Source organism: Malaya genurostris, chromosome 1 (assembly GCF_030247185.1).
Source record: "Malaya genurostris strain Urasoe2022 chromosome 1, Malgen_1.1, whole genome shotgun sequence".
Classification (NCBI taxonomy): domain Eukaryota; kingdom Metazoa; phylum Arthropoda; class Insecta; order Diptera; family Culicidae; genus Malaya; species Malaya genurostris.
In genome coordinates, this window is record NC_080570.1 from 162,465,034 (window position 1) to 162,488,925 (window position 23,892).

The following is a 23,892-nucleotide window of genomic DNA, read 5'->3' on the forward strand; positions in this document are numbered from 1 at the left end:
CGTGAAAAATTGCCAGTGATATGCAGGCTGCTGTCGAGACAAAGCAAGTCAAAGTTTTGGCAAAACACCTAGCTGCTCATATAGCAGATGGACCGGCTAAGAAAAAACGTGGAAGATCGGAAAAATCAACACCAAAGACTCCACCATATAAACCATCGACCAAGAGAGCCAAGGCGAAGTCATCGGACAACGAAGACTTTTGTCCAAAACGCTTCCAAAAAGAAAAAAAATTCTGTTTTTTCTTTGAATAACTGCATTCTTTACTTCTATTTTTTTCCATTTTTAGTGAAATTTTTTGGGGTGCTGGTAACCGAACATCTTTTTTTAAATGGCCAAAATTTATCACTTTACTAAATTGATAATATTTTTTTTTCAATCAAATGAATCAACTTAGTTTCTTAATCAGTTGTTAGCTAGGGACTTTAGCTTTCCATTGATGTATAGATGTCCGCATAATGTGTACTAAGTCAGAAGTTATGAGCTTAAAATAAAAAGGTGCCGGTAACCGAACACTCTCCCTTATTTTTAGTTTATTTTGAGAATAAAATTAGAAGATCGATTATCTCATAAAAGCTATTTTTAATTATTTCTGTCTTATGATATGTTGTTGCTGAAGAGGTTTATTGTACTCTAGGTCAAAATAGGGAAATGATAGACAAAGAAGTAACAGCATTTGAAATTAGGTGAATTTTAGAAATTTGTTGAAATATGTTTTTTTATGTTTTTTGATCAAATTTTATGCAATTTCGCAAAATTATTTTAATCTAACTAGTGATTTGATAATGCCTTTCTTTTGTCATTAAAACTTTTTTTTTCGTTTGGATAATTCAGATTGTTTCGGTTGGTTCTGTAAAGCGTGAATGGGTCATTTCGCCGAAAGGGTCATTTCGCCGAAAAAGCCATTTCGCCAAAAGGGTCATTTTTTAGGGTCAAACATATCTTTTTGCTTTTATATCTCCGCATGTGGCGCAGCCACATAACCGAAGCCAAGGTGGAAGCGGCGGCCTCTGGCATACAAACCTGTAACCGCCTCGTTTGCCCGGTCTACTCAAAGCTTTTTTTTGCTTCAATTAGGTCCGAACGAATGATAGCGAGGTCAGATAGCATACGAAAAAAAACGATGTGGCGAAGCCGCATTAGATATTTTTTCATCTGCACTCAGTTATCGGAAAATTCCGCAAACAATTGCCTGATAGCTACACTAATAAAGTCAACAAGTTATTTTGGGAAAGCCGTTCTGAGGATCATTAATAAACCTACAAAAATTATTCAAGTCTCTGGATCATATCAGAAGTACGATTGTAGGTCAACAAAACGGGAGTAAACATAATCATTTTTTATTTGTTTTTTTTTTATCAATTCCAATAACGATATTAAGACTAATGACGAATTACACTTTCGGCAAAATTTCCTTTTCGGCGAAATGACTCCTTCGGCGAAGTGGCATTCGGCGAAACGGCTTTCGGCGAAATGACCCTGTTCCGTATAAACACAGGGGTCTCTGGAGTTCCGATCGAAAGTCGGGTTTTCCAGCAGTTCTATTACCTTTCTATAGAGATAGGCAAAACACTTCTATATTTAGATTTTGAAGTTAATATGATTTTCACTGCTTGATTTAAATTTATCTTCTTCTGTTACTATTTTATGAATTAACTGCACCTGCAGTTTTTACTTTTTCAGGACATTCTACTCAAAGATCTTCTTCCAACTAACGCTGAAAACCGCATCAGAAGAGATTCAATTTCTCATCTGGGAAAGAATTGCAAGCCGAGAAATCTTGTCTGTTTCTGGAAAAAGAAACAGCCTAAAGCAATTACCAAAAATTTCAGATGTACAGTTTTCAAAACCAATTACTATTAAGATCGATCGAACTAAAAAAAACCATGCGTCACCATCGGAACCCGAGTAGCGCCGGGACGACGCCAGGTAGCTCCTCTTACACCTTCACCTTACATTCAGATCCCATTCAGTGATCACTTTTAGACCAGAAGTAGACCAGAAGAGTCCCATAATGGTTGAACGCCCCCGTCTGGCAACCAGTTGTTGCATTCCTTCGCTGCTGCTGCTGGAGAGTCCGAAAAGCAAGGCCAACTTTGCTACGAAAAGTTTAAGTGAGTGGAAGAAAAGCAGTTGGACTAAATCAACTGACCACTGACTGCTGACTGACTCCTGCTGGCAGCCTGTTACGGTTTTCTTAAGTGTAGAAAGCTTATTTACATAGAACACTCTCAGACGTTTTAATTTAATTAATTAAGTTGTTCCTTGCCGCCACTTCACTTGTGCGGTTCTCGACGATTCTCAACGAAATCGTGACCGAAAGTCAAAAAAAAAAAAAAGAAGTGAGTGAAAATAGTAACAATATAAATAGGTCTAGTGTGAGTTACCTAATTGGTTGGCAGGTCAACGAATGGCACCGAAATTTTATTCCGCAGATCCACTTCACTATTCTTAAACAGCGATTTCGAGTTTCGAGAAGGAAAAACTACTTGAACTTTCTTTGTGCCGAAAACTTATTTTTTATTTACATTTATGTATACATCTGCCAGCAGAAGTGATTCGCATCGTCCGCGCAGTGTTGCCAGACGACAGCCAGACAACAATCGGCGGCGTTGGGGGATGGGGAAGCCACTTTCGTGGTTAGCTTTTCCATTTTGCATTTTAATTATTTAATTTGGCTTCAATCTGTTCTTCACTCGTTCCTTTCCCGAACCAAGTTCCCCGGTTTTTCAGGTTCCGAAAGAAGCGTACCCCAGACGAAAACTCTTCTTACAATTGCATGCTCCGCTCCGAATGCGACACAAACGACAACGACGGTATCAGAAGCACACATACACTCACTGAACCGGATCCCGGAGCGGAGGGAAACTTTAAATTGAGATTGATCTGTTTTGTTACCGCAAATTCCCATTTGAATTCAATTTTCGAAAGTTGCTTCTGCAGTCTCTTGGCTTCGGTTCGGGTCGTGCTAGATGCCGTGATGATTCTTTTCGATAACGAGAGATCGATGGAACGATGCGATTAAAGGAGGTAACGGAAAAGTTTAATTCACCGCACCAACTGGGAACACTGTTTCATTTAGTTTTTCTCCCTTCCATCGTCGTTGGAAAATAAAACCAATAAAATATATAGCATGACCTGCATGCAACAAATAAAATCAAATATATTAATGAAGACAATTCAGGTCTGCGGTAATGGCCACGGTCAATCATCAATATAATTAAACCAAACAATGCAATGGTGGAAAAACAGAACGGGAGAAAAACGCACCCATCACACCGACAGAACTCTCGTTCCATTGTACAAATGCTAATGAATGAACTATTTATGACAGGTTGTGTGTCACCAACCAAACCACCCGGGTCACTTCTGTTCTGTTGAACCAGCAAACCCAGTTCGTTATTCGGTGGAAAGTTCGAAACGAAAGCGGAAATTGGCCTTGTGTTCTCACACATTCAAAACCTGTGGCGCCGTGTGTCATTTCTTCTTCAAGCATCGTATCGTTGAATCAATTAATTTATGAACTCTGTCGGACAGCAGAAGGGAATGGACTCTTTTTCCCCCTGCCGAATTGATTATAATTTACTATCAACAGTAGTCACCGGTCAGTAATACACTTTACGACATCGTAAACTGTAGCTACATGGTCTTTAATCGGATAAAAAATATTTGAATTATAACCAAAAACATTCATTCTTTTCACATACCTGAAATTTCCATGAACTCGTAGCAAACAATCCACCGCAATTTTGCAGCAAGTATAAGGAAACTCTTCAAAACCAAATTCGTTAATAGAGAAAACGAATCTCACGCACAAAAAAGCAATACCCTTTTACCTCACACTTCACTGAAGGAAATTTTATTTCCACTCAACACTTGAAACCTTTCATTTTTTTAAATTTCCTCTCAACACTCAACACACCGTCGCCTACTGAGATGGAATTGCGATCGCGATCACTCACACACGAACACAAGCGCCAACTGCGATGGCCGGACGATGGCGTGATTCGAAGCAAAACAAAATGGCGCTACCTTTCGGAGGATGTTGTAGTTCAAATGATGATGTTTTCGAAAGAAAGTTGTCAAAATGCGTAGGAATGTTTATTCTTCAATCACATTTCTCGGTTGATTTTTCAGAAGGCCGTAAGAGCAAGTGATAGTTTCTCTTTGTTTACTTTCTCTTTCGATTATTGTGATGTGATTTTATAGATTTTCTTGGGTTTCACAGTTCTGTTTGAAAATCGAATGTTACCGAGTATCATTTTATGGAAAAAGTTAAATGATTAACGTGGAAACCTCTTGGTAATTGATAGAAGAGAACGTAAACAAAAAGAAACTGTCACTTGCTCTTACGGCCTTCAGAAAAATCAACCGAGATTTCATTTATTTGTGGTCGAAATTCGAATGATCGAAGAATATTCGTTTTTGAATAAGAGGAAAAACGTTGACTTTTTTCAAATAGAACTTCAATCAACTTATTGACATATTTCGCTTGAAAATATATCTAAATTTAAAACTTCCTAAAATACATTTCTAGGTTATTCAATAAATTTTAAATGATTTCGACGTGAACATCGTGGTCACATAAACCAATAAGAGTATCTCTTTGTTTACTTTATCTTCTGTTGATAACTCCTTAATTTTCACGTTTACTTACTAAACATTCGAGTAGAATGGAGCTATGATAATATTTCCATTTTTCAAACAATACCCGATATGTAACGAATATTTGTGTAATAACGCAGATGTAGTCGAAATAGAAAGTAAACAAAGATAATCTTGAGTCTTTATTCTCGAGAATCGACAATTTCAACACCAATACAATGCTACAGTTTTATGTTAGTCGTTAACTAAAATTAGAAAAAGCCGACATCTTAGAGCTTAAGCAGTGTGCCTGAAAAAAATTATATTATATTATTGAATAAAACCTGTTTTAATCCACCTAGTGGTGTAATGATGCCTTTCTCATATCAATCATACTATCATATGTAATACTGTGGTATTCTTCAAAATAATTCTCTGCGATTCTTGAAAGAATAACCGAAATCGGTTTGTTTGACCGTCTACTGATAAAAACTATCAATTGGAAAAGATTTGAGGTCGATTTAGAATTTTTTTAAAGGTTTTTCCCCATTTTCAGTGATGGTATACAATTTTTAACACACTTTACCCTATATTTCCGGATCCGGAAGTCGGATCCGCATTAAATTCTGGAATTACGCATGGGACCACAGGACCTTTCATTTGAATCTAAGTTTGTGAAAGTCGGTCGCGCCATCTATGAGAAAAATTAGAACACATATTTTTTTTATGCACATTTTACCCCATAACTCCCGAACCAGAAGTCGGATCCAAATAAAATTCAGGAATTTTGTATGGAACCTCAAGACATTTCATTTGAGACTACGTTTGTGAAAATCGATTCAACCATCTCTGAGCAAAAAGATAGTGCACTTATTTTAACAATTTTTTGCACATTTTACCCCATAATTCCGGAACCGAAAGTCGGATCCAAATTATGTTTAGGAATTTTGTATGTGACCACAAGACCTCTCATTTGAATCTAAGTTTGTGAAAATCGGTCGCGCCATCTATGAGAAAAATAAGAACACATATTTTCATTTTTTTGCACATTTTACCCCATAACTCCCGAACCGGAAGTCGGATCCAAACAATATTCAGGAATTTTGTATGGGACTACAAGACCTTTCATTTGAATCCAAGTTTGTGAAAATCGGTTCATCCATCTCTGAGAAAAGTTAGTGCACTTATTTTCACAATTTTTTGCACATTTTACCCCATAATTCCCGAACCGGAAATCGGATTCAAATAATATTCAGGAATTTTGTATGGGACCACAAGACCTTTCATTTGAATCTAAGTTTGTGAAAATCGGTTCAGCCATCTCCGAGAAAAGTTAGTGCAAAAAACGTTACATACACACATACGCACATACACACACACATACACACACACATACACACACACACACACACACACACACACACACACACACACACACACACACACACACACACACACACACACACACACACACACATACACACACACACAGACATTTTGCGTACTCGACGAACTGAGTCGAATGGTATATGACACTCGGCCCTCCGGGCCTCGGTTCAAAAGTCGGTTTTCACAGTGATTGCATAACCTTTCTATATGAGAAAGGCAAAAAAATCTTAAGTCTTTCAGTCGAAGTTCAAAAATTTCCCAAGAAATTTCAAAATTAATTGACAATTGGTAATTTAAGAACCATTTTCTGAAATTTATTAGAAAAAAAAATCTGTTTTATGGATTGGATCCAGTTTTTCCCATTACTCTTTTTATTCTTCACACTGTTTCCGAAATTGGAAAAGAACTTCTTCAAACACTGTTTCATCGAAAATTCAATTAAAATGTGTTAATATTGTTTTCAAACCAGTTTTAGATTTGATGTGAGTTATGTGGTTTCTTGCGATTTTATTTGTTGTAACGAATTTTTTTTGTTGATAACGATTTTGAGAGTTGTGTTTTTTAGTGATTAGCTCAATCATATTGTTGGAAACAATCGAACAAAAAAAAATTCAACATGGATTTCCGAAATTACGCGGGCTTTCGAAGTTATGGCTTCTTTTTTGAACAAATTCTCGAAGCTACGCATATGTAACACAGATTTTCGAAATTACGCGAGTTTTACGCAGTTTTCCAAAGTTTAGTGTTTTTTTTACTCCAAAGTTACGCTGTTTTCCGAAGTTACGCGTTGCTTTTTCTGTGCTGAATTCCGGAGTTGCGCGGGGTTTCAAAGTTACGAGGATTTCTGAAGCTTCTCGGTTTTTACTACGGATTTTTGAAGCCACGCGACACAGATTTCCGAAGTTCCGAGGATTCTTACGCCATTTTTCAAAGTTATGCGGATTTTCGAAGTTACGAGATTTTTAACACGGATTTTTTTTTTTGATAAAAATAGTGTTTAGACTAATGAATACCAACATAATAATATGATATTCGAAATGTATTAGGTTTAAAGTACTATGTATTGTGGATGCCACGGCGAAGAAAACGAAATAAATAAACGTATTTATGAAAAAAAAAAAAACACGGATTTTCGAAGTTACACGTTTTCTTGCGCGGATTTCCGAAGTTACGCGATTTTTCGAATATACGCGGATTTTCGAAGTTATGCCTTCTCTTTTGTGCGGATTTCTGAAGTTATGCGTTTTTAAAACGGATTTTCGGAATTACGTGATGATTATAGGCAGATTTCCGAAGTTTAGTTGATTTTCACGCTCTAAAGTTACGCGATCTTTCGAAGTTACGCGAACTCCCGAAGCTAAGCGGTTACTTACACGGATTTCCGTCGTTGCGCGTATTTTTACATGATTTTTGACACATTTTATTTTAACGCGATTTTAATAGGAATTTTCGAAACTGCGCGATGATTTTAGGCAGATTTCTAAAGCTTAATGGTTTCTTACGCGGGAGTTACGCGGTTTTCCGTTTTAGGGCAAGTTACGCGTTTTTTTACACGGGCTTCCGAAGTTATGCGGCTTTTACACAGATTTCCGAGTTTATGCAGTGGATTTACGAGATCATCCGAAATTACACGGTTTTGATGAGGATTTCCTAGTTCACGCGTTTTTTACGCGGACTTCTGAAGTTACGTGTTTTTATGCAGATTTCCGAAGTTACACTTATTTGTGCTAATTTAGGAAGTTTACGGGGTTACGGGTGTTTTTTTGCGAGCGAATTTTCGGAGTTAGGCAATTTTTTCTTTGCGGAATCCCGAAGTTATTTGGTTTTTTACGCGGGTTTTCAAAAATAAGCAGCTTACGCGGATTTCTGAATTTTCGCAGTTTTTTACGCAGATTCCCGATGTTACGCAGTTTTTTACACAGATTTTCGAGCTTGCGCGTTCTTTTACGCGGATTTTCGAAGATACGGAACTTTTCAATGCGGATTTTTTACGTCGATTTTCGAAGTTGAAACTTTTTTTCGGGGATTTCCGAAGTTACGTAGTTTTTACGTTGATTTCCAAAGTTGCTTGGACTTTTACGCGGATTTCTAAAGTTCCACAGTATTTTTACGTGGGGTTTCCGAAGTTACCCAATTTTTTCTACACGTATTACCGAAGTCATGCGGGTTTTCACTCGGATTTCTGAATTACCGCAGTTTTTTTACACAGATTTCCGAGGTTACGCGTTCTTTTACGCGGGTTTCCGGGACTACGAAATTTTATTGCGTAGATTTTTTACGCCAACTTTCAAAGTTAAACCTTTTTTTCCGAGGATACGTGGTCTTCTACTTGGATTTCCGAACTTCACACGGTTTTTTTACGCGGATTTCCGAAGTTGTGCGGTTTTTACGTGGATTTCTGAAGCTATTCGATTTTTAAAGCAGTTTGTTTACTCGGAATTTCACAGTTACGTGTTTTGTTTGAAGCTTTTTTACGCTGATTTCTAAAGCTACTCGTTATTTTTTCAAGTAGTTTTTTTACGCAGATTGCCGAAGCAACGCGATTTTTCACGCCGACATCCAAAGTTAAACATTTTTTCGGGGATTTTCGAAGTTATGCGTTTTTTACGCGGATTTTCGAAGTAACTTGGATTTTTACGCGGATTTCTGAAGTAACGCGAGGTTTTAAGCAGTTTTTTTACACGAAATTTCGAAGTTACGTGATTTTTTCACGCTGATTTTCGAAGCTACGTCAATTTCTAAAGATTCGCATTATTTTCACGTTAATTTCCGGAGTAATGTAGTTTTTTTTCTACACGGATTTCCGAGCTTACTCGTTTTTGTTTTGCGCGGATTTCGAATGGGAATTTCGAAGTTACATGGATTTCTGGAGTTGCACAGGTTTTTACACAGATTTCCAAAGTTAAATGTTTTTTCTAAGATTTCCGAAGTTATACGGTTTTTACGCGTATTTCCGAAGTTACGCGGATTTCCGAGGATGCGCAAGCTATCAGCTATCAGTGGTTTGTTTTGATTTTCAGATGAAGATTCAAAGTTCGGAAATGACCAAAAAGTGTTTGTTGAAATCGTGTTCCTCGGTAAAAGGGACTAAAAAAATTGCTCTGTTTGCGTTTCCACTACCAAGCAGAAATTTCTTTATGAATAGGTTAAATGAAAAAAGAAGAGAGAAGTGGATTGAAGTCCTCAGACTGAGTGCAGGTTTCCGTTCGCTCTGTCAGCGGGGGACAATCCGTGTGCGTATAGTTTGTGATTTTGCTAGCTTTCAACTGCATCCATATCGCTAAATTTGATGATCCTTCGTTTCATGTAAGGCAGCGTGCAAAATTCGAAATCAAACGATGAACTTCCGATGAACTTATCCACTGTAAACAAACCACTGATAGCTGTCAAAATTAATTCATTTTGTTCATTTTTGTGAGGTTATGTCAGGTTCGTGCAAAACCTAATTCAAGGTCATTTTGATCCCGCGTCGAATGAATTTTTGCACGAGCTTTATGCCCCGTTTACACTTCTGCTGGCTGCCAGCATGCTGGTGTCAGTGTACTGCCCTCTTAGGAAAAAACGTTCAACTGTGGTCCAATGATCTAAAGTATTAGACCAACGAAGGACCACCGTTGAACGTTTTTTTCCTCAGAGGGCAGTACACTGACACCAGCATGCTGGCAGCCAGCAGAAGTGTAAACGGAGCATTAGAATCAATTTGTTGGTTTTTTTTCGAGCGATGGTTACTTCGACCATTCAAGATTTGTTAACGCAACAAACGTTTTTCATTGATCGATTTTCCTGCAACGTGAACACGCCTGTGACGATCTTCCCTGTTAGAAAAACATCACCGGTGATTATGTACCGTTTATAGGAAAGTAGGGAGTTACTTGTACAAAATTTCTCTCGAAATTTAGACAACTTAGTACGTAGAATACAAGTATGGTACGGTGCGGTTAGAATATCTAACGATGTTAATAATGGCTTCTGGATGCCTTTGAATGCACGGACTCTTACGGATAATAAAAGAAAAAGAGAAAAAAAACACTAACGACCACACCCGGCACTGGGAAAGCGCAGTATCTTATGCTGGCATGTCCGGAACGAATGGAGGAGGTAAACCACATTAGGGAAACAAATTGTCGTCCTCGTGTTTGTTACTTACCAACCAACAAACTCAAGAGCAGGACAAATAAAAATAACAATCTTCTATACCTGAGGCGGGAAGAGCAAGAGCATCATTAGGACAAAGCATATGGCACACTAACCATACAAAGGTATTTTCTTTATGGAAATGAAAATCGATCGAAGGCGGATATTTAAAGCATCGTACTCTGGATGTAGTTCGTTTTCTGAAGAATGTAAACTAATTCCTGAACAGCTTCGTACCTTTTTCGATAAAGTAGACGAATCTCGTCGGTAAAAAAATTCAATTAATTTGATTGGAATTCCGGCCCGAATGAACGAAAAATCTATGTTTGCTAAGATTTAAAGTTTGTGTTGTGCAATCGCCTACATCGACTTGATTTCATTTGAAAAAGATGAAGTACGTCGGCACTGCAAAATTAAAGCACCGTTTCCTCAGTCTGTGAGTTCCCGGTTGACAGTCGTCTAGATTTAATTACTCTACTGGTTGAGGACCATAAATTATCAACTTATTTTTCCGCAAACCGTACGGCACCGGGAGCTTCTTTTTCGCGGGTGATGTCACAATGGTAAGAGTAAAATGTTGACCACAAATTTTCCCGCTGGCTCTGTCTCCGTCAGGAGACACTTTTCATGGACTGTTGCACCATTTTTCCTCGGGTTCTTCTAGATGTACTGATATTGGTTGAGAGTTGGTTTTACAGTTCAAGCAACTTTTTCGGAACACTTGCGATTATAGTGAAAATGATAAGTTTTTTTTTGCGTTTTTAACTTTCAGAATTCTATAAAGATTTTTTTATCACCACAATAAACCTCATTTCTATTGGTTTTCCTTACGTTCGCGTCCTTTTGCATTCATAACAGTTCAAATTGAACAACCATGTCACTTAACAGTGTAACAAAACACGTTAAGGTCTGAGGCCAGCGTGTTTTAGAGAGCTATTTTCACGCTTCAAATCTGATTTTCTCAGAATCGGTGACGAATATCACAATACCTAACTGACAATTAGTTTAGATCATTCTGTGAAAATTCATTGACTTTAGCAGTCGGGAAAGTCATTTTTTTACTAATCACCCTGTAATTCCGGAACCGGAAGTCGGATCGAAATAAAGTTCAGGAACTTTGTATGGAACATTTATAGTATAAAGAAGTGTAAATAATCCCATTTTGCTCATGAAACTGTGAATCAAGATTTTCGATTGTGAATAAAAAAAACCGAAGACTGTGCATTAAAAAACTGGGTAACAAAACTAAAATTGCGACTATGTTTCAAATTATGGGAAATAAAATTGAAGACCTTTTCAAATTCAAAGTAAAACCTAAATTTATCTTATCAAAAATCATTCGTTTCAAAATTCATTATAATATCTACAATAAATATGTGATATGAAAAGATAATACTGACTTTTTTTATTCACTGTGAATCAAAAAAATTGCTTATTTCCACTCCTGATTTATACCTTTCATTTAAACCTAAGTTTATGAGAATCGGTTCAACAGCCTCTGAGAAAAGCTTGTGCACATATTTTCATTTTTTTTTTCACTCTGTTATTTCGGAACTGGAAGTCGGATTCAAATAAAATTCAGGAATGCTTAGCCCCGCTAAAAACCATTCTAACAAAACCACGACCGCCAGTCGATTTTCTTAGAGGGTTTCTGCGTTAGCCCGCCATCGCGGATCGCACGTTCATTCATCGGTCGGTTCATTCATTCATCCGCACTGCGGTAAATCCGACGACACGACCAGGCACTCCGAAGAAAAATCAGCATTAAAACTGTTCGCTAACGATTCACCGCCAGTTACCACAAATCTAGCGACCCCTTGTAAATGATAAAAATAATCTTCTCGAGCAACACTGTTTAAGTTGCTATGGACTAGTTACCAAGGAACCCCAAAACAAATAAACATGTTTTGAAAGCGGTGGAATATTTCTATTAGTGTTAAACTTTGTCCAAATCAAGCAGAAATGCATTCAAATGAACTCGATTTTCGGAATTTAATCGAATCTATGGATGAAACCAACGAACGAGGGCAATGATCTGCTTCCAGCGATTCATCCGTACACTTCAACTGCTAGCTTTTCTGGGCAGTAGGATTCGGTGTAATATGCCGGTGTCATAATTGTTTTGTGTCGGTTGATTGCGCAGCAGTGGAAACAGTATTTCACCTTGTTGACCACTATTCGAGGATTACTAGCGGAATCCCACAAAGAAATCATTTTACCGTACGTTATGCAGGTACCGCAGAGCACTAGCCGCGCTCAGCTCGTTGTCGGTCATTTCCATGTCTTCCTTCTCACACAACGGTTTCATGTCAAGACCTGAATTTTGAACTTGGCTTTATAAAAGACATAACTCATACTCCTCAATTTTTACATTCCGCTCGAGTCAGGTAAATCCATTAAAATGTTCCGTAATATAATAACCGATCTGAAATTTATTTTGTTTACATTCATCTTGCCTTCGATATGCAGTAACCAAGGTTATGGTGACTGTTATTCAAAATCAATAAATATATCAACTTGTGCTGCCAGTTTAAAAAAAAAATCATTGGCGTTTCCGATTTGACATTTCCAGTTACTGAGGGGTAGTTAAATTTACGATACAGTTTTGATAGACGAGTGGCAGGTCGTGTCGTCGGTAAATCCGTCGCTGGATACGATCTGTGATGAAACCGCAGATGATCTCGTTCAGATGGATTCGATCGGGCGCGGTTGGCGGTACGGTTTCTCGTTTTCGTAGTCGGTTTCTTTCTTGATTTCTAGTTATAAACGAAAAGAATACTTTATTTGAAAATTATTGTACACACTAAGATTCAATTCCGTTGTTCGGTAATTTTTTTGACGAAAACTTTCGGTAATCAATAGAAACTACCGATATTTCGGTACATGAACTTCATTTTACAAAAATTATGCAAATTTTTACCGGACGATCAGTTTTACGTAAGTTTTCATTACAGAATTCTGTAAATAGATATACAATTCATACGGTAAATCTGAATAGTCGCCGAGTACGGTAAAAACCATACCGTCCGTATGGTAAAATAATCTTCCAACAACCGAACTTCTGTAAATACTGATTGTCGTGAAACTAACTGTCAAAGAGTTATTAAAATTTTCTGTGTGTCTTTTTATTTACCAATCGAAAAATATTTTGAAGAGTTCGTCGAATGGAATGAGGTACAAGTGCACAAGATTTTAAAACATTAGAACTACTCAAAGCTTTTTGTTTACTTATAGGCAGAAACCAATTTCATATCACTATGTCCACTTGCTGCCAATACATTTCGTTCGAGTTATTTCTGGTGGACTTGACAGGTTGTGCAGTGCTCCGAAAGGCGCTCATAATTCCGGTCAACCGGGAAGTGAAGTTACATTTTTCTAGATATTTTTTTAATATTTTTTCGTGGATATATAGTGCACCGTAGTCACAACTGGTTCGAACTTTCTTCACTCGTTTCTAAGAAAAATATCCAAATCCGGAAAACCTTATCGTAAGCTTAAATTGTATGTTGTTTTTTGAAATCCGAAAATCTATTCAAATTCAGAATTTAACCAAAAGTAAACAAACGCAAAAAAATACCGAATCATTCGTTAGATCCACTTGGTTTACAGTTTACGGTAGTTGTTTGACAATTCAGAAATAACCGAACGATCGGTATTCAATTCAATTACCGAACTGATTACCGAACGTTCAGCTGTTGAAAGTTCGGTAAAAAATTACCGAATTCTGCGAAATTTGCTAAGTGTGTACTCGGTAAATAGTGAAACAAACAATTGTACGTGATATTCTGTGCGGAAAAACAGGAATCTGTAGAGAAAACGGAAAAAAATTTCCGACCCACGCGTTATCGACGCCATTTTCCAAATCGCTTGATCGCAGACGACGTTGCCACATTTTCGGGTTCGTAGCTACGCATGAAAAAACAATGAAAGTATCGAGAATTGTTCAGTGAAAAAACGTTAGAAGATGGAAAATCGATCCTAGATCTAGTGTTTGCGAAACGCATTGCAGATTACAAGAAGTTGGAAGTTTGCGAAAGAAAACGTGCTGATGATCGAGGCTGCCATTTTGCGAAAATCGCAATCGTAGTCGGCGTCGCTTCGTTTTCGTGCGGTTGTTTGTGAGTGTGGCCATGAAAGATCACCCGATTCAAGTAGCGGTGGCTCGAAATGTTGATAAAATATTAAAAAAAAAATTAAATGTGTGTTCGAGCAAAGTGAAAATGGAGAAAGGAAAAAGTAAAAAGAATTTCAGTGTTTTGAAATAGGTTTTTGATGAAGTGATGTGTTTTGAAGAGTTTGAAAATGTGTGTCCTGGAAAATTGCGCATTTCCCAGTCCCAATGAGCGCAGTTATGGTGCAATGATGGGCAGAAGTGAAAAAGGGAAAATCGTGATTTTAGAAATGAGTCATTTTCTATTTGGTGGAATAGAAGTTTATATTAATTTGTTTCATAAGTTCAGTGAGTATGTGTATCCCAAATCAATATTATCGAGTGAATAAGTGATAATTTTTGGAATTTCTTTGAAAGGCAACAACGAAGGTATGTGAGTTTCCATTTATTTAGGATATATTTTCGATAACCAGTATCGTAGTGAACAGATTTTTAAATTGTTACAGTCTGGTTCTTGTTTACGAAGAATCTTTAAATATTGAATTCAAGAAATAACGAAATTTCCAAAAACAATTTATCAACTTTGACGTTTGTCTTCCTACATTCTAATTCTTAAATAGACTAGTTTGCATTAAATTTAAATTCTACAATCGCAGCAAAGTTCTGACCGACGTTTTATTACCATTAAAATCACTTTTCCCGTTAAAACTTTCCCGTACGGAACCAAATTAAATCAATCAAACCTACCCCCAGCTATCTAGAATATAAAACAATTCACGTTTGACTATCGGCGGTACAAACTTTAACCATTCCCAGCGATGATGAGCCCCCCTAGGCCAGGAACAGACCGTTCCGAAGAGTCGGAAAATCACTTTGACCGTACTCTTCGTGCTCACCTGGCTTCGGGGGGCAGGCAGGCTGGCTGCTGACTACAACAGCGGCCTAACAGAACCCAACCACCGAGTGGTGGTCCGAGTCCGTGGTACGGCACGGCGGTGGTGGCGGCGGCATCTGCTAAATAGCAGCAATCATGAATAGAATAATTATGCTAACCCCCTCCCCACCCGCCGGATGCTTATCAACCGGAAGTTCACAGTTTCCCACAAAACTAAACATTTCGCGCTCTGTCTTTCCCCCCCTTGGGAATCCGTTCTCGCCGTCGTCGTCGTCGTCGTCATGGACGGAATCGGAAGATGTGAGCAGATAAACTTTCTGCGAATGTGTACCGTTCGGAGGCCCATCTGGGATTAATAACGGTTTGCCAGTACGAGTTTCGTTTCGGAGCAGCCTCCAGCGTGGACGACGGATCGGGAGGCAGGGGATGTCCTACCGGATTTAGTTGTTTGTTATTGTTTTGGTTTGCTCTTTACCGGCCGCGATATCGGTCTTCGGCGGCGAGTGTGGCAGATAAGCGTATATGGCGAAGGAACAGTTTCCATTAAAACAAGTATTAATTATAAACACTTTTTTTCTAATTCTGACTTTGACTCACTCTGACAGCTAAGAAAAAACTTCTTTCCCGAAACGAAATGCCCGCATCTGACATTCGCCCGGTTGAACCGACTTTTCATGGCTGACTAGATAAAGTCAAAGCTCGAGAAAACCAGAAATCCAAAACAACCGTCCGAAGTTTGTCTTTTCCATTAACCCTCCGAAGAAGAAGAGTCAATTTAATATTCATACCATGCTTTTTGCTCGAGCTCCGCAATCACTAACCAGAGGACTGCATCCCGCCGTCAGGCTTCTTCCTTTAGCCTGCGAGTAGGCTAGCAGAGCAAAACGAAAAAATAAAATGATTCGTGACTATCTCGGATTGGTTATTCGACAAGCTCGTGAAAAAAAAGCGGCGGAAGTAAACTACCTCCTTCGGTCGGAGTTTCGAAATGAATATGAAATGTTACTGTCGAATGGGAATACGAAATGCCAAACTTTATGGCGAAAAGAGCTTTTGATTAAACAATTTGTGAGTGGCGTGAGTAGAAGAAAACGAGAGCGCGAGAATAGAAATTGAACAGTCGGAAAGCTTTCCGACAGTGAGGCCAAATCGACGAACGACCGTATGGATGTGAAATGTTTCGCTTCTCATCAGTTAAAGCTTGCTCTTCAGATAGAATTGGAACAAAGACAATTGCCTGTATTTCAGTTATTTATTATTGAATTCAAGATCTTTTTTTATACAAATGTAGCGTTTTCTTCATACTTTTAACAAAAAAAAACGGATAGAATTATTCGTCACGGTTTCGAAGGAATTCTCGAATTTTTAGGCGGCGCACACCTTCTTCGTCCACCGTTTTTGCTATATTATTCCACCAGGTCGTCATCTGATTGATGTCTTTGGCAACCTTCACCTTTGCCTTAAATCTCCTCTTCATGATTGCCCAGTATTTCTCAATAGGGCGGAACTGAGAGCAGTTGGGTGGGTTTAGGTTTTTCGGAACAAACTGGACCCCTTTCTCTACATACCATTCTTGAACGACTTTGCTGCAATGACAGCTTGCCAAATCTGGTCAAAACATTACGGGATGGTCGAATCGGCAAAATTCGTTTTTGGAGACACTCTTTTTGGCAGTCATTGTCTTATTTGTAACGAAAACTTTCGTTTTGTGCCACAGCTACAAATGCCCTGCCAAATCATAAACTTTCTTGCGGATTTGTCGGCAAAAACAAGTTTAAATTTGGCTGGAACATCCCCCCAAGCCGTTGCCAAGTAAAATTTTTAACCTGATATTTGCCCGAAGTCAGCCTTGACAGAGGTTTCATCGTCCATCAGAAGACACCCGTCGACTTGGTCAGCACCTGGTCATATAGTTTCCGAGCACGAATTTTGACCACACTATTCTGTTTTATGGTCCGATTTGGCTGTTCGCTAGCTCGATACGACTTGATTCCTTCCCGGAGTCGAGTTCTCCTCACGGTACTATGGGCAGCACCGAATTTTCTGGCCGACAGATTAGGATTCCTCTTAATTGTCTTCAAAATTTCACCACGCAGTTTCCGGTCGACAGTTCCACTTCAACGATTGGCTTGAGGCTTCCGAATCGTCGTCAATGTTTCCTTACACTCCCTCATCCATTGTATTCTCCAGATTTGGCCCCCAGTGACTTTTTCCTGTTCTCAGACCTCAAGAGAATGCTCGCTGGTAAAAAATTTAGAAGCAATGAAGAGGTAATCGCTGAAACTGAGGCCTATTTTGAGGCAAAGGACAAATCGTACTACAAAAATGGTATCGAAAAGTTGGAAGATCGCTATAATCGCTGTATCGCCTCTGATGGCAATTATGTTGAATAATAAAAACGAATTTTGGCAAAAAAATGTGTGTTTCTATTAAACGATATGAACTTTTCAGCCGAACTGTTACTAGCTACTGAATATTTTTCGAAATCTCCTCACCAATTGAATTTCTTTGAATTCTTGGATTCAATTAGTTTGAACAAGAAAAAGTTTCTCTCTTCGATTCTAAAATTCGATCGAGTCGGAATGTTTCGATCGAATGCGATTTTTTGCATTTTGTATCTCGATCGAGTTTTCCACACAAAAGCATCGCTCGATCGACATACAGATTGAGAATTTTTACATTCGATCAAAATCAAATTCCGTTTCTCTCGAAAAACAGAATAGGAATGTTTGTTATGTTGTTTTCGCTTGAAAAAACCTTAACTGACCCAGGGTAGTTTTATCAAACAAACACTTTTCACAAAACTGTGTTGGGTTCGCACTTAACAACGGGGGGTTTGAGTAAACCTGATTTAAAAAGTTGAAACGGTTTGACAGCAGTTAGGGTGGAAACTGGGTTAGGTTTAGCATCAAGCGAAAACGACATTAGAGAACCTTCGTTCACATTCGGGTGGAAGGGAACATAATTTTCTATCTAGGAGCCAAATTTCATAGAAATTGTTTATTTTGTAAATCGGTTTAAAAATTTTAAAACCGATTCATTTCAGTGTAGGACTCGATTATGATTTCAGTATTTTTATCCGAAAATTTGACGGATTTCGTAAATATTTGTAGTACAAAACTTTTTCAAATGATATGTTATTTTTCGACAATAGCTATTTGAAAAAAATGACCGTTTTCAAAACACTGTCTAAATAAATTTGAAAAAAAATACTATTTATGCAAAGCGACTGTTCTTTCCTGTGGGCAAACAAGGAGAATTAGTAACTTGTACAGAGCTAGGTTCAGTCATGTTTCTGAAACTTTTTAATCGTGTTTGCAAATTTATTCCCTCCAAAAGCTTAAATCAGCAATGCTAAAAATTGTTGAAATTAAATCTATCAACTATTTTGAGAATCAATAGAAGCTCTTCAGTAAAATTTAACTTATCTAGTGTCAAAATTCCAGTGAAATGCTCACCCCATTCCTTCGATTGTGATCCTTGTTTTCGCCATTCTTCCTCAGAATACTTTGGTTGCATGTGAAAATCACATCACTGAAATTCGAATAAATTACAGAATGTTACGCAATCAGAGAAAAGTGCTCAATCATCAGAATAACTATACTCCTGACCCGAATCTATCGATGAATTCGACGTCAACATTTCAAATGAACCTAAAAGCCAATGACAGACTCTCTCTCTGTTTACTAATTAATGGTGCAGAATAACACACCCAAAATGTTCCTTTTGTTGTCATTGACTCATTTGAAACTTGGACATTAAATTCGTCTGTATAGATTCTTGTCAGAAGTTTAGTAATTTCAAAGATGGACATTTTTTTTCTGATTACGTAACATTCTGTGAATCATTTTGATTTAGGTGATGAGGTTTTCATATGTAACCAAATTATTCTGTGGAAGAATATCAAGAGCGAGGATCACAATCGAATGAATGGGGTGAGCATTTATCTGAAAATTTGGCACCAGATAAGTTGAATTTTAGAGAAGAACTGCTATTGATTCCCAAAAGCTTACTTTGAAAATCGTAGGCAAACAAAATAGTTGATCGATTCAATTCCAACAAGTTTTTGCATTGCTGATATAAGTTTTTAGAGGGAATAAATATGCTGACACTTGTCATATCAAAAAAGTGTATTAACATACCTGAAGGGCAAACCTTACTCTGTACAAGTTGTTGACAAGGGAAGGAAAACCAGTTTAACTGAAACGTAAAAATATGATTTTAATGAACAACTCGAACGGATTTTTCTCATGAAAACAAAAAGATTCGCCACAACAGTCCAGCATTCGAATGTTCAAAGCATGCATTTAAGAATGCAACTGTATCGGTTTTATTCACTAATCAATCATCTCCGGACGGGCCGGTTCGGTTGTCCCTCGTTTCCGTCATGGCGGATGGTTAACGGGAGGGGTCGCACGAAAACCACCCGACGTGTGTGTGAGTGTGTGTTTCTTGCAGCGGCATAAACAGGAGAAAAAAAACGAAACACAAAACTACTGCTATCAATTAATACAACCCACGATGGGACTAATCTCGGCCGTTAGACCCAAGAACAAGGCTAGTTTAGGTGATACGACGGTTTTCGGAGAAACCACCACCTTGTCGTCATCCGGCATGATCTGAAAGCGAACGAAACGAAATTATTTGGCCCCATCGGGGACGAATTTTTTTAAAACGTCCTTACCTTATCGGCTACGTGTTTATAAATCTGTCCATCGGAACCGACGTGAAACACCGAAAAACCATCGTACCAGCTGAAAACAAAAATTCAAACCCATTCAAAACCAATCCAACATTGACAAAGCAACCGAATTCGAACTCACGATTCTGTGTCCTGCAGAATTTCCTTCAGCTTCCAGAGCTTGTACTTCCAGAACTGGAACATAACCTTAAACGCACTGATGCCCCTCACTCGCCATCGCACCTTGACGGTGTTGTCCTCCGGGTGTTTGGTGATTTTCAATACCTCCAGCTTCACGTAGGCATACTTCAAATGTCCCACCGTGCGTAGCAACGCGATCTGCTTTACGTAGTGATACAAACCTCTGGAGAAAAAAAAAGGAAACCAAAAAATGCCAGATGTTAAAACAGTCCTTCGCTTCGTCGTATGACGGATACGTTACTCGGTTCGTATGCCTCGGATGTTATTTTCGAAGATCAGGTTCGGATGGTAGATGGAATAGTCCAACGGTTGAAGAAATAGGTTGGGAAGGGTACTTGCCAAAACGTCAAACACCCGTTGCAGCTGCGCTTCTGACGGTTGCTGGGCACTGTCCTGGGAACCGGATGAATCCTGTAATGATTAGCGCAGTTAATAACCCGATTGTCTATTATCAAACCTAAGCGTTTTTACCTTTGCTGCTTCCGGACTTTGGTTTGTTTGAAACTGATTCGAGGGAGTCGTTTGAGGATCTGGTTGGGTGAATGAATAAATATCCGTCCTATTCGCAGCGATAGGCGTTTTAAGTTCCGATATGTGCCAATTTCCGGTGATTTGAACGGGCGAGTTGTTCCACTAACGAAAAAAAAAAGATTATCTGGGTCAGCTGTTTGTGGTTAAACACATCAGCTTCTGATTGAAATTGCATAACAAACTCTGTCGCTGGGGTCATCAGAATCGATTCGAACTTACCCGACTGTCCGGTTGGCTGCCGCATGTGGGAACCGTCCGGGCATCGGCTGATGCAATCGTTCGCCGGATTGTGAAAATCCTTCCGATCGTTGTCGGTGCAAACCGAGTGGAAATGCTTCGTCGCAAACAGTTTGCCATCGGTGGAGCTGTTTGTTGTTTTGGTGTGATGCCTTTCTGTAGAATTCCGTTTGGGTTTACCTCGTGGTAAAGCCTTGGCGAAAGGTAACTCTCGTCGCACACTGGTCACAAGGATTTACAGATACTCACAAGGATTCATCGTTTTCCGAGTGTTGTTCGAACAGGACGATTACACACATGCCGGGTCGATTGCGAGAACCAATGAAAACATTCGCTGGAAGAGGTACTAGATTTGACAGCGATTTGCTAAGACCGAAGTAGTAGACGGTGGACTGCTTTGTTGAAAGGGCCTGGAATTTGGTGGTCTGTTTTATGCGTTCTGAATATTATTTCGGAAGTTTTATTAATAACTAATAATTTCATAACGCATTTAAATAGTCATCTAATGGTTTGGAGAAATGTTCCTTCTGCAATCCAACATTCTAAATTACATCAACTCGATGACAACTTTTCATAAGGGCACGTAAACCAAATGTAAACAAATTCAATTAATGCATACATTTTTTAATAACTAAACAATCTATTGATTCACTTAAAATGAAATCGAAATCTTCAAAATGTCACATCAACAAAATAATTTTCATTACCAAATTTTGTTTGTGTTACCTTTTATATTCATATGATAAACATGGGAGCATATGCATCCAAAATCAAAACAAGCCTTTTCGTGCATGTGCCGTTTCAGTTTGAGTTTATTCAAATGTTTGCTCATAATTTATATAATAACGCTGGTTGTAACGAATGTTGAATCCTTTAAAACAAATAAGAAAATTTCGAAGGTAAATTTATGGAAATATATAGTAATTTAATTATTTTCAAGTCGGCTGCAAATTGGAATGGTACTATAAACTTTTCAGTGTGGAAAAGGTTGTATGTTCTTCGATTGGGAAAGGGCTTTTAAGCATTTTCTCGTTTTCTCGAGTGCTTGCGATTTAGACCATTTTGTTTTAATCGTTGAAAAAAACAAAATTGAATTATTTTTCAAGTTTGTTTAAGCGCTTCGACTATTTTAATGGAAAACTCTAACGGGTTTCATTTACTGCTAGGTACAAATGTTCAAGAGGAGAAATATCACAGCAAATAAGTAGACTCTTTTTCAGATGCAGTAGCAATGATCCAGAAAGATGAAGAGGAGAATGTTGCGCTTTTCAGTAATCCGTTAGTAGCATTATATGAAGAGGTCGGAAATAGTTCCGCACCAAATATATCGAAATGCTTCGCAAACAGCACAATCGGAAGTCCAAGTTTATCTTTTACTTTGAGTACTTTGTAAATTATTACAACATATTCTAATGCAAGACACAAATTATGCGTTCAAATAGTTAAATAGGAATTTAAAGTGCTAACTCATTTTTCAAAGTTGATTATCCTAAATGTATCTGTGTTCTTAGCACCTTATGAAATGTTGTCATCGAGCTTGCAAACGAAATCATATTAAAAATGTAATCAGCGTGATCACAACAAGATAGCGTGATAATGATGCTTATGACATATGCCATGTATTTAGAAACAATTTATATGACTTGTTTCAATTTACTAGAGGTTGAACGAAGGCAGATGCAAAACCTTTCGAACCCATAAAATGATTATTCACGTGTTGTCATCGAACGTATGATTTAAAAATCACGGATAAAATTTAAATCTCAGTTCATATACAGATTTTATATAAGTGATAATACATGAGCAAATAGACGAATAAAATACCTTCTGTTCTTAATTTATCAATTAATTCTTAAATCAATCCACGAAAATTACGAATTTCCCAGATATGAAAACAGCACCTAACCTCACTTCTTCGAATTTGATAATTACTATTGCGATTTTTCCATAAATATCAATCAAACATACTACGGAAAGCTAGTTAATCATTACCGGATTATCAAATTAGTACATGTTAGTATTCGATTCACGAGAAAAAAGGCGGGTGGGACATAACGGGAGAACGTGAATACTAAAATATCTTCTTCCACACTTCCGAATATGGATAATCGTTCGTGAACTTTACTGTTTCGATGAAATTTAGAGACTAAAACATTACAGAAGAACTTATAATAAGTTCAAATTCAGTACTTTTTTGAGTGGGAAATATATCGAAATGAGTTTGATCCTTTAAAATGGAAACATTCTAGAAGACCGGCCGATAAACCATCGATAAACATTCGGAAGGAAAAAAAGGCGGATAGATAAAATCAATAAGCTGGACGACGTGAGTACGAATAAAATGTGCATGATTCTTTCACACTCCCAAATATCTATTATTATTCATATTAGATGCTTTTTGCGTGAATTTTTTCAAATTTTACTACTTCGCTCCCATAACTGAAAACAGTTCCAAAATCTAGTTCTAAAGTTCAAGTTTCGAATTTAGTTCCAGCATGCAGATTCTAAATTCTAAATCTGAAATTAGATTCTAATTCTTGTTCAAAAGTCAGTTCCAACATTTCAGGTTCCGAGTGCAGATCTAAAATTTAGTTCCATAATCCAGATCTGAAAGTTATAACTTGAATTTTGTTAGAGAATTCTGAAACTCAATTTCTGAATCAGAATTCTTGGTTCGAGATTCAAACATGAATTACTGAACCGGTTTTAAAAACTATATTCTGGAATTGAGTAATTCTAAACCTGAAACTAGTTCTCGAATTCAGATTCAGTATTCAGAAGCTGAATGCGATTCGTGATGATCTGTTTTTGCTGCTACTGGTTGATAAAGCAACTGCTCGCCACTGCGTTTTTGCTACTGTTGGTGAAAGTTCCTCAACACAACGTCCAGTCCAGCGAAAAAGGCAAACCAGCGTAATGAATTTTCCTGATTGTATCCAAAAGTTTAACAAAACCTAATTTTGAGGTGTTGAAAAATTAATCATAAATTGTTGATCATATTTCTGATGGCATTCAGAAAGATTTATTTCAATGCTATTAGTGCAATTCGAGATATTCACGATTGAGTTCTACCAATTCTTTCACAAGGCGAATTTTTAAAAGGTACGTCACAGTGAAGTAAGACGTATCCAC

General features: G+C 37.8%; 1 protein-coding gene across 1 annotated transcript; it reads right to left on the bottom strand.

Annotated features, from left to right (window-relative positions):
• Positions 1-19,395: 19,395 nt before the first annotated feature.
• On the bottom strand, positions 19,396-21,096 carry LOC131426563 (uncharacterized protein C6orf136 homolog). Its single transcript, XM_058589402.1, has 6 exons — positions 20,743-21,096; positions 20,464-20,625; positions 20,234-20,403; positions 19,934-20,155; positions 19,795-19,864; positions 19,396-19,729 (listed from the first exon to the last, which is right to left on the bottom strand). Exons 1-6 carry the CDS (start codon positions 20,878-20,880, stop codon positions 19,613-19,615), a joined length of 879 nt encoding a protein of 292 aa, XP_058445385.1. The 5' UTR covers positions 20,881-21,096; the 3' UTR covers positions 19,396-19,612.
• Positions 21,097-23,892: the final 2,796 nt, after the last annotated feature.

What these genes read in the sequence shown, in the direction of transcription:
- LOC131426563 (XM_058589402.1), bottom strand. Translation starts at nt 20,880, where the DNA reads ATGGCAAACTGTTTGCGACGAAGCATTTCCACTCGGTTTGCACCGACA. An exon ending in GCAGCCAACCGGACAGTCGG is followed by an intron (nt 20,626 to 20,742) that starts GTAAGTTCGAAT and finishes TTTTTTCGTTAG; the next exon opens with TGGAACAACTCGCCCGTTCA. An exon ending in ATTCTGCAGGACACAGAATC is followed by an intron (nt 19,865 to 19,933) that starts GTGAGTTCGAAT and finishes TTTTGTTTTCAG; the next exon opens with CTGGTACGATGGTTTTTCGG.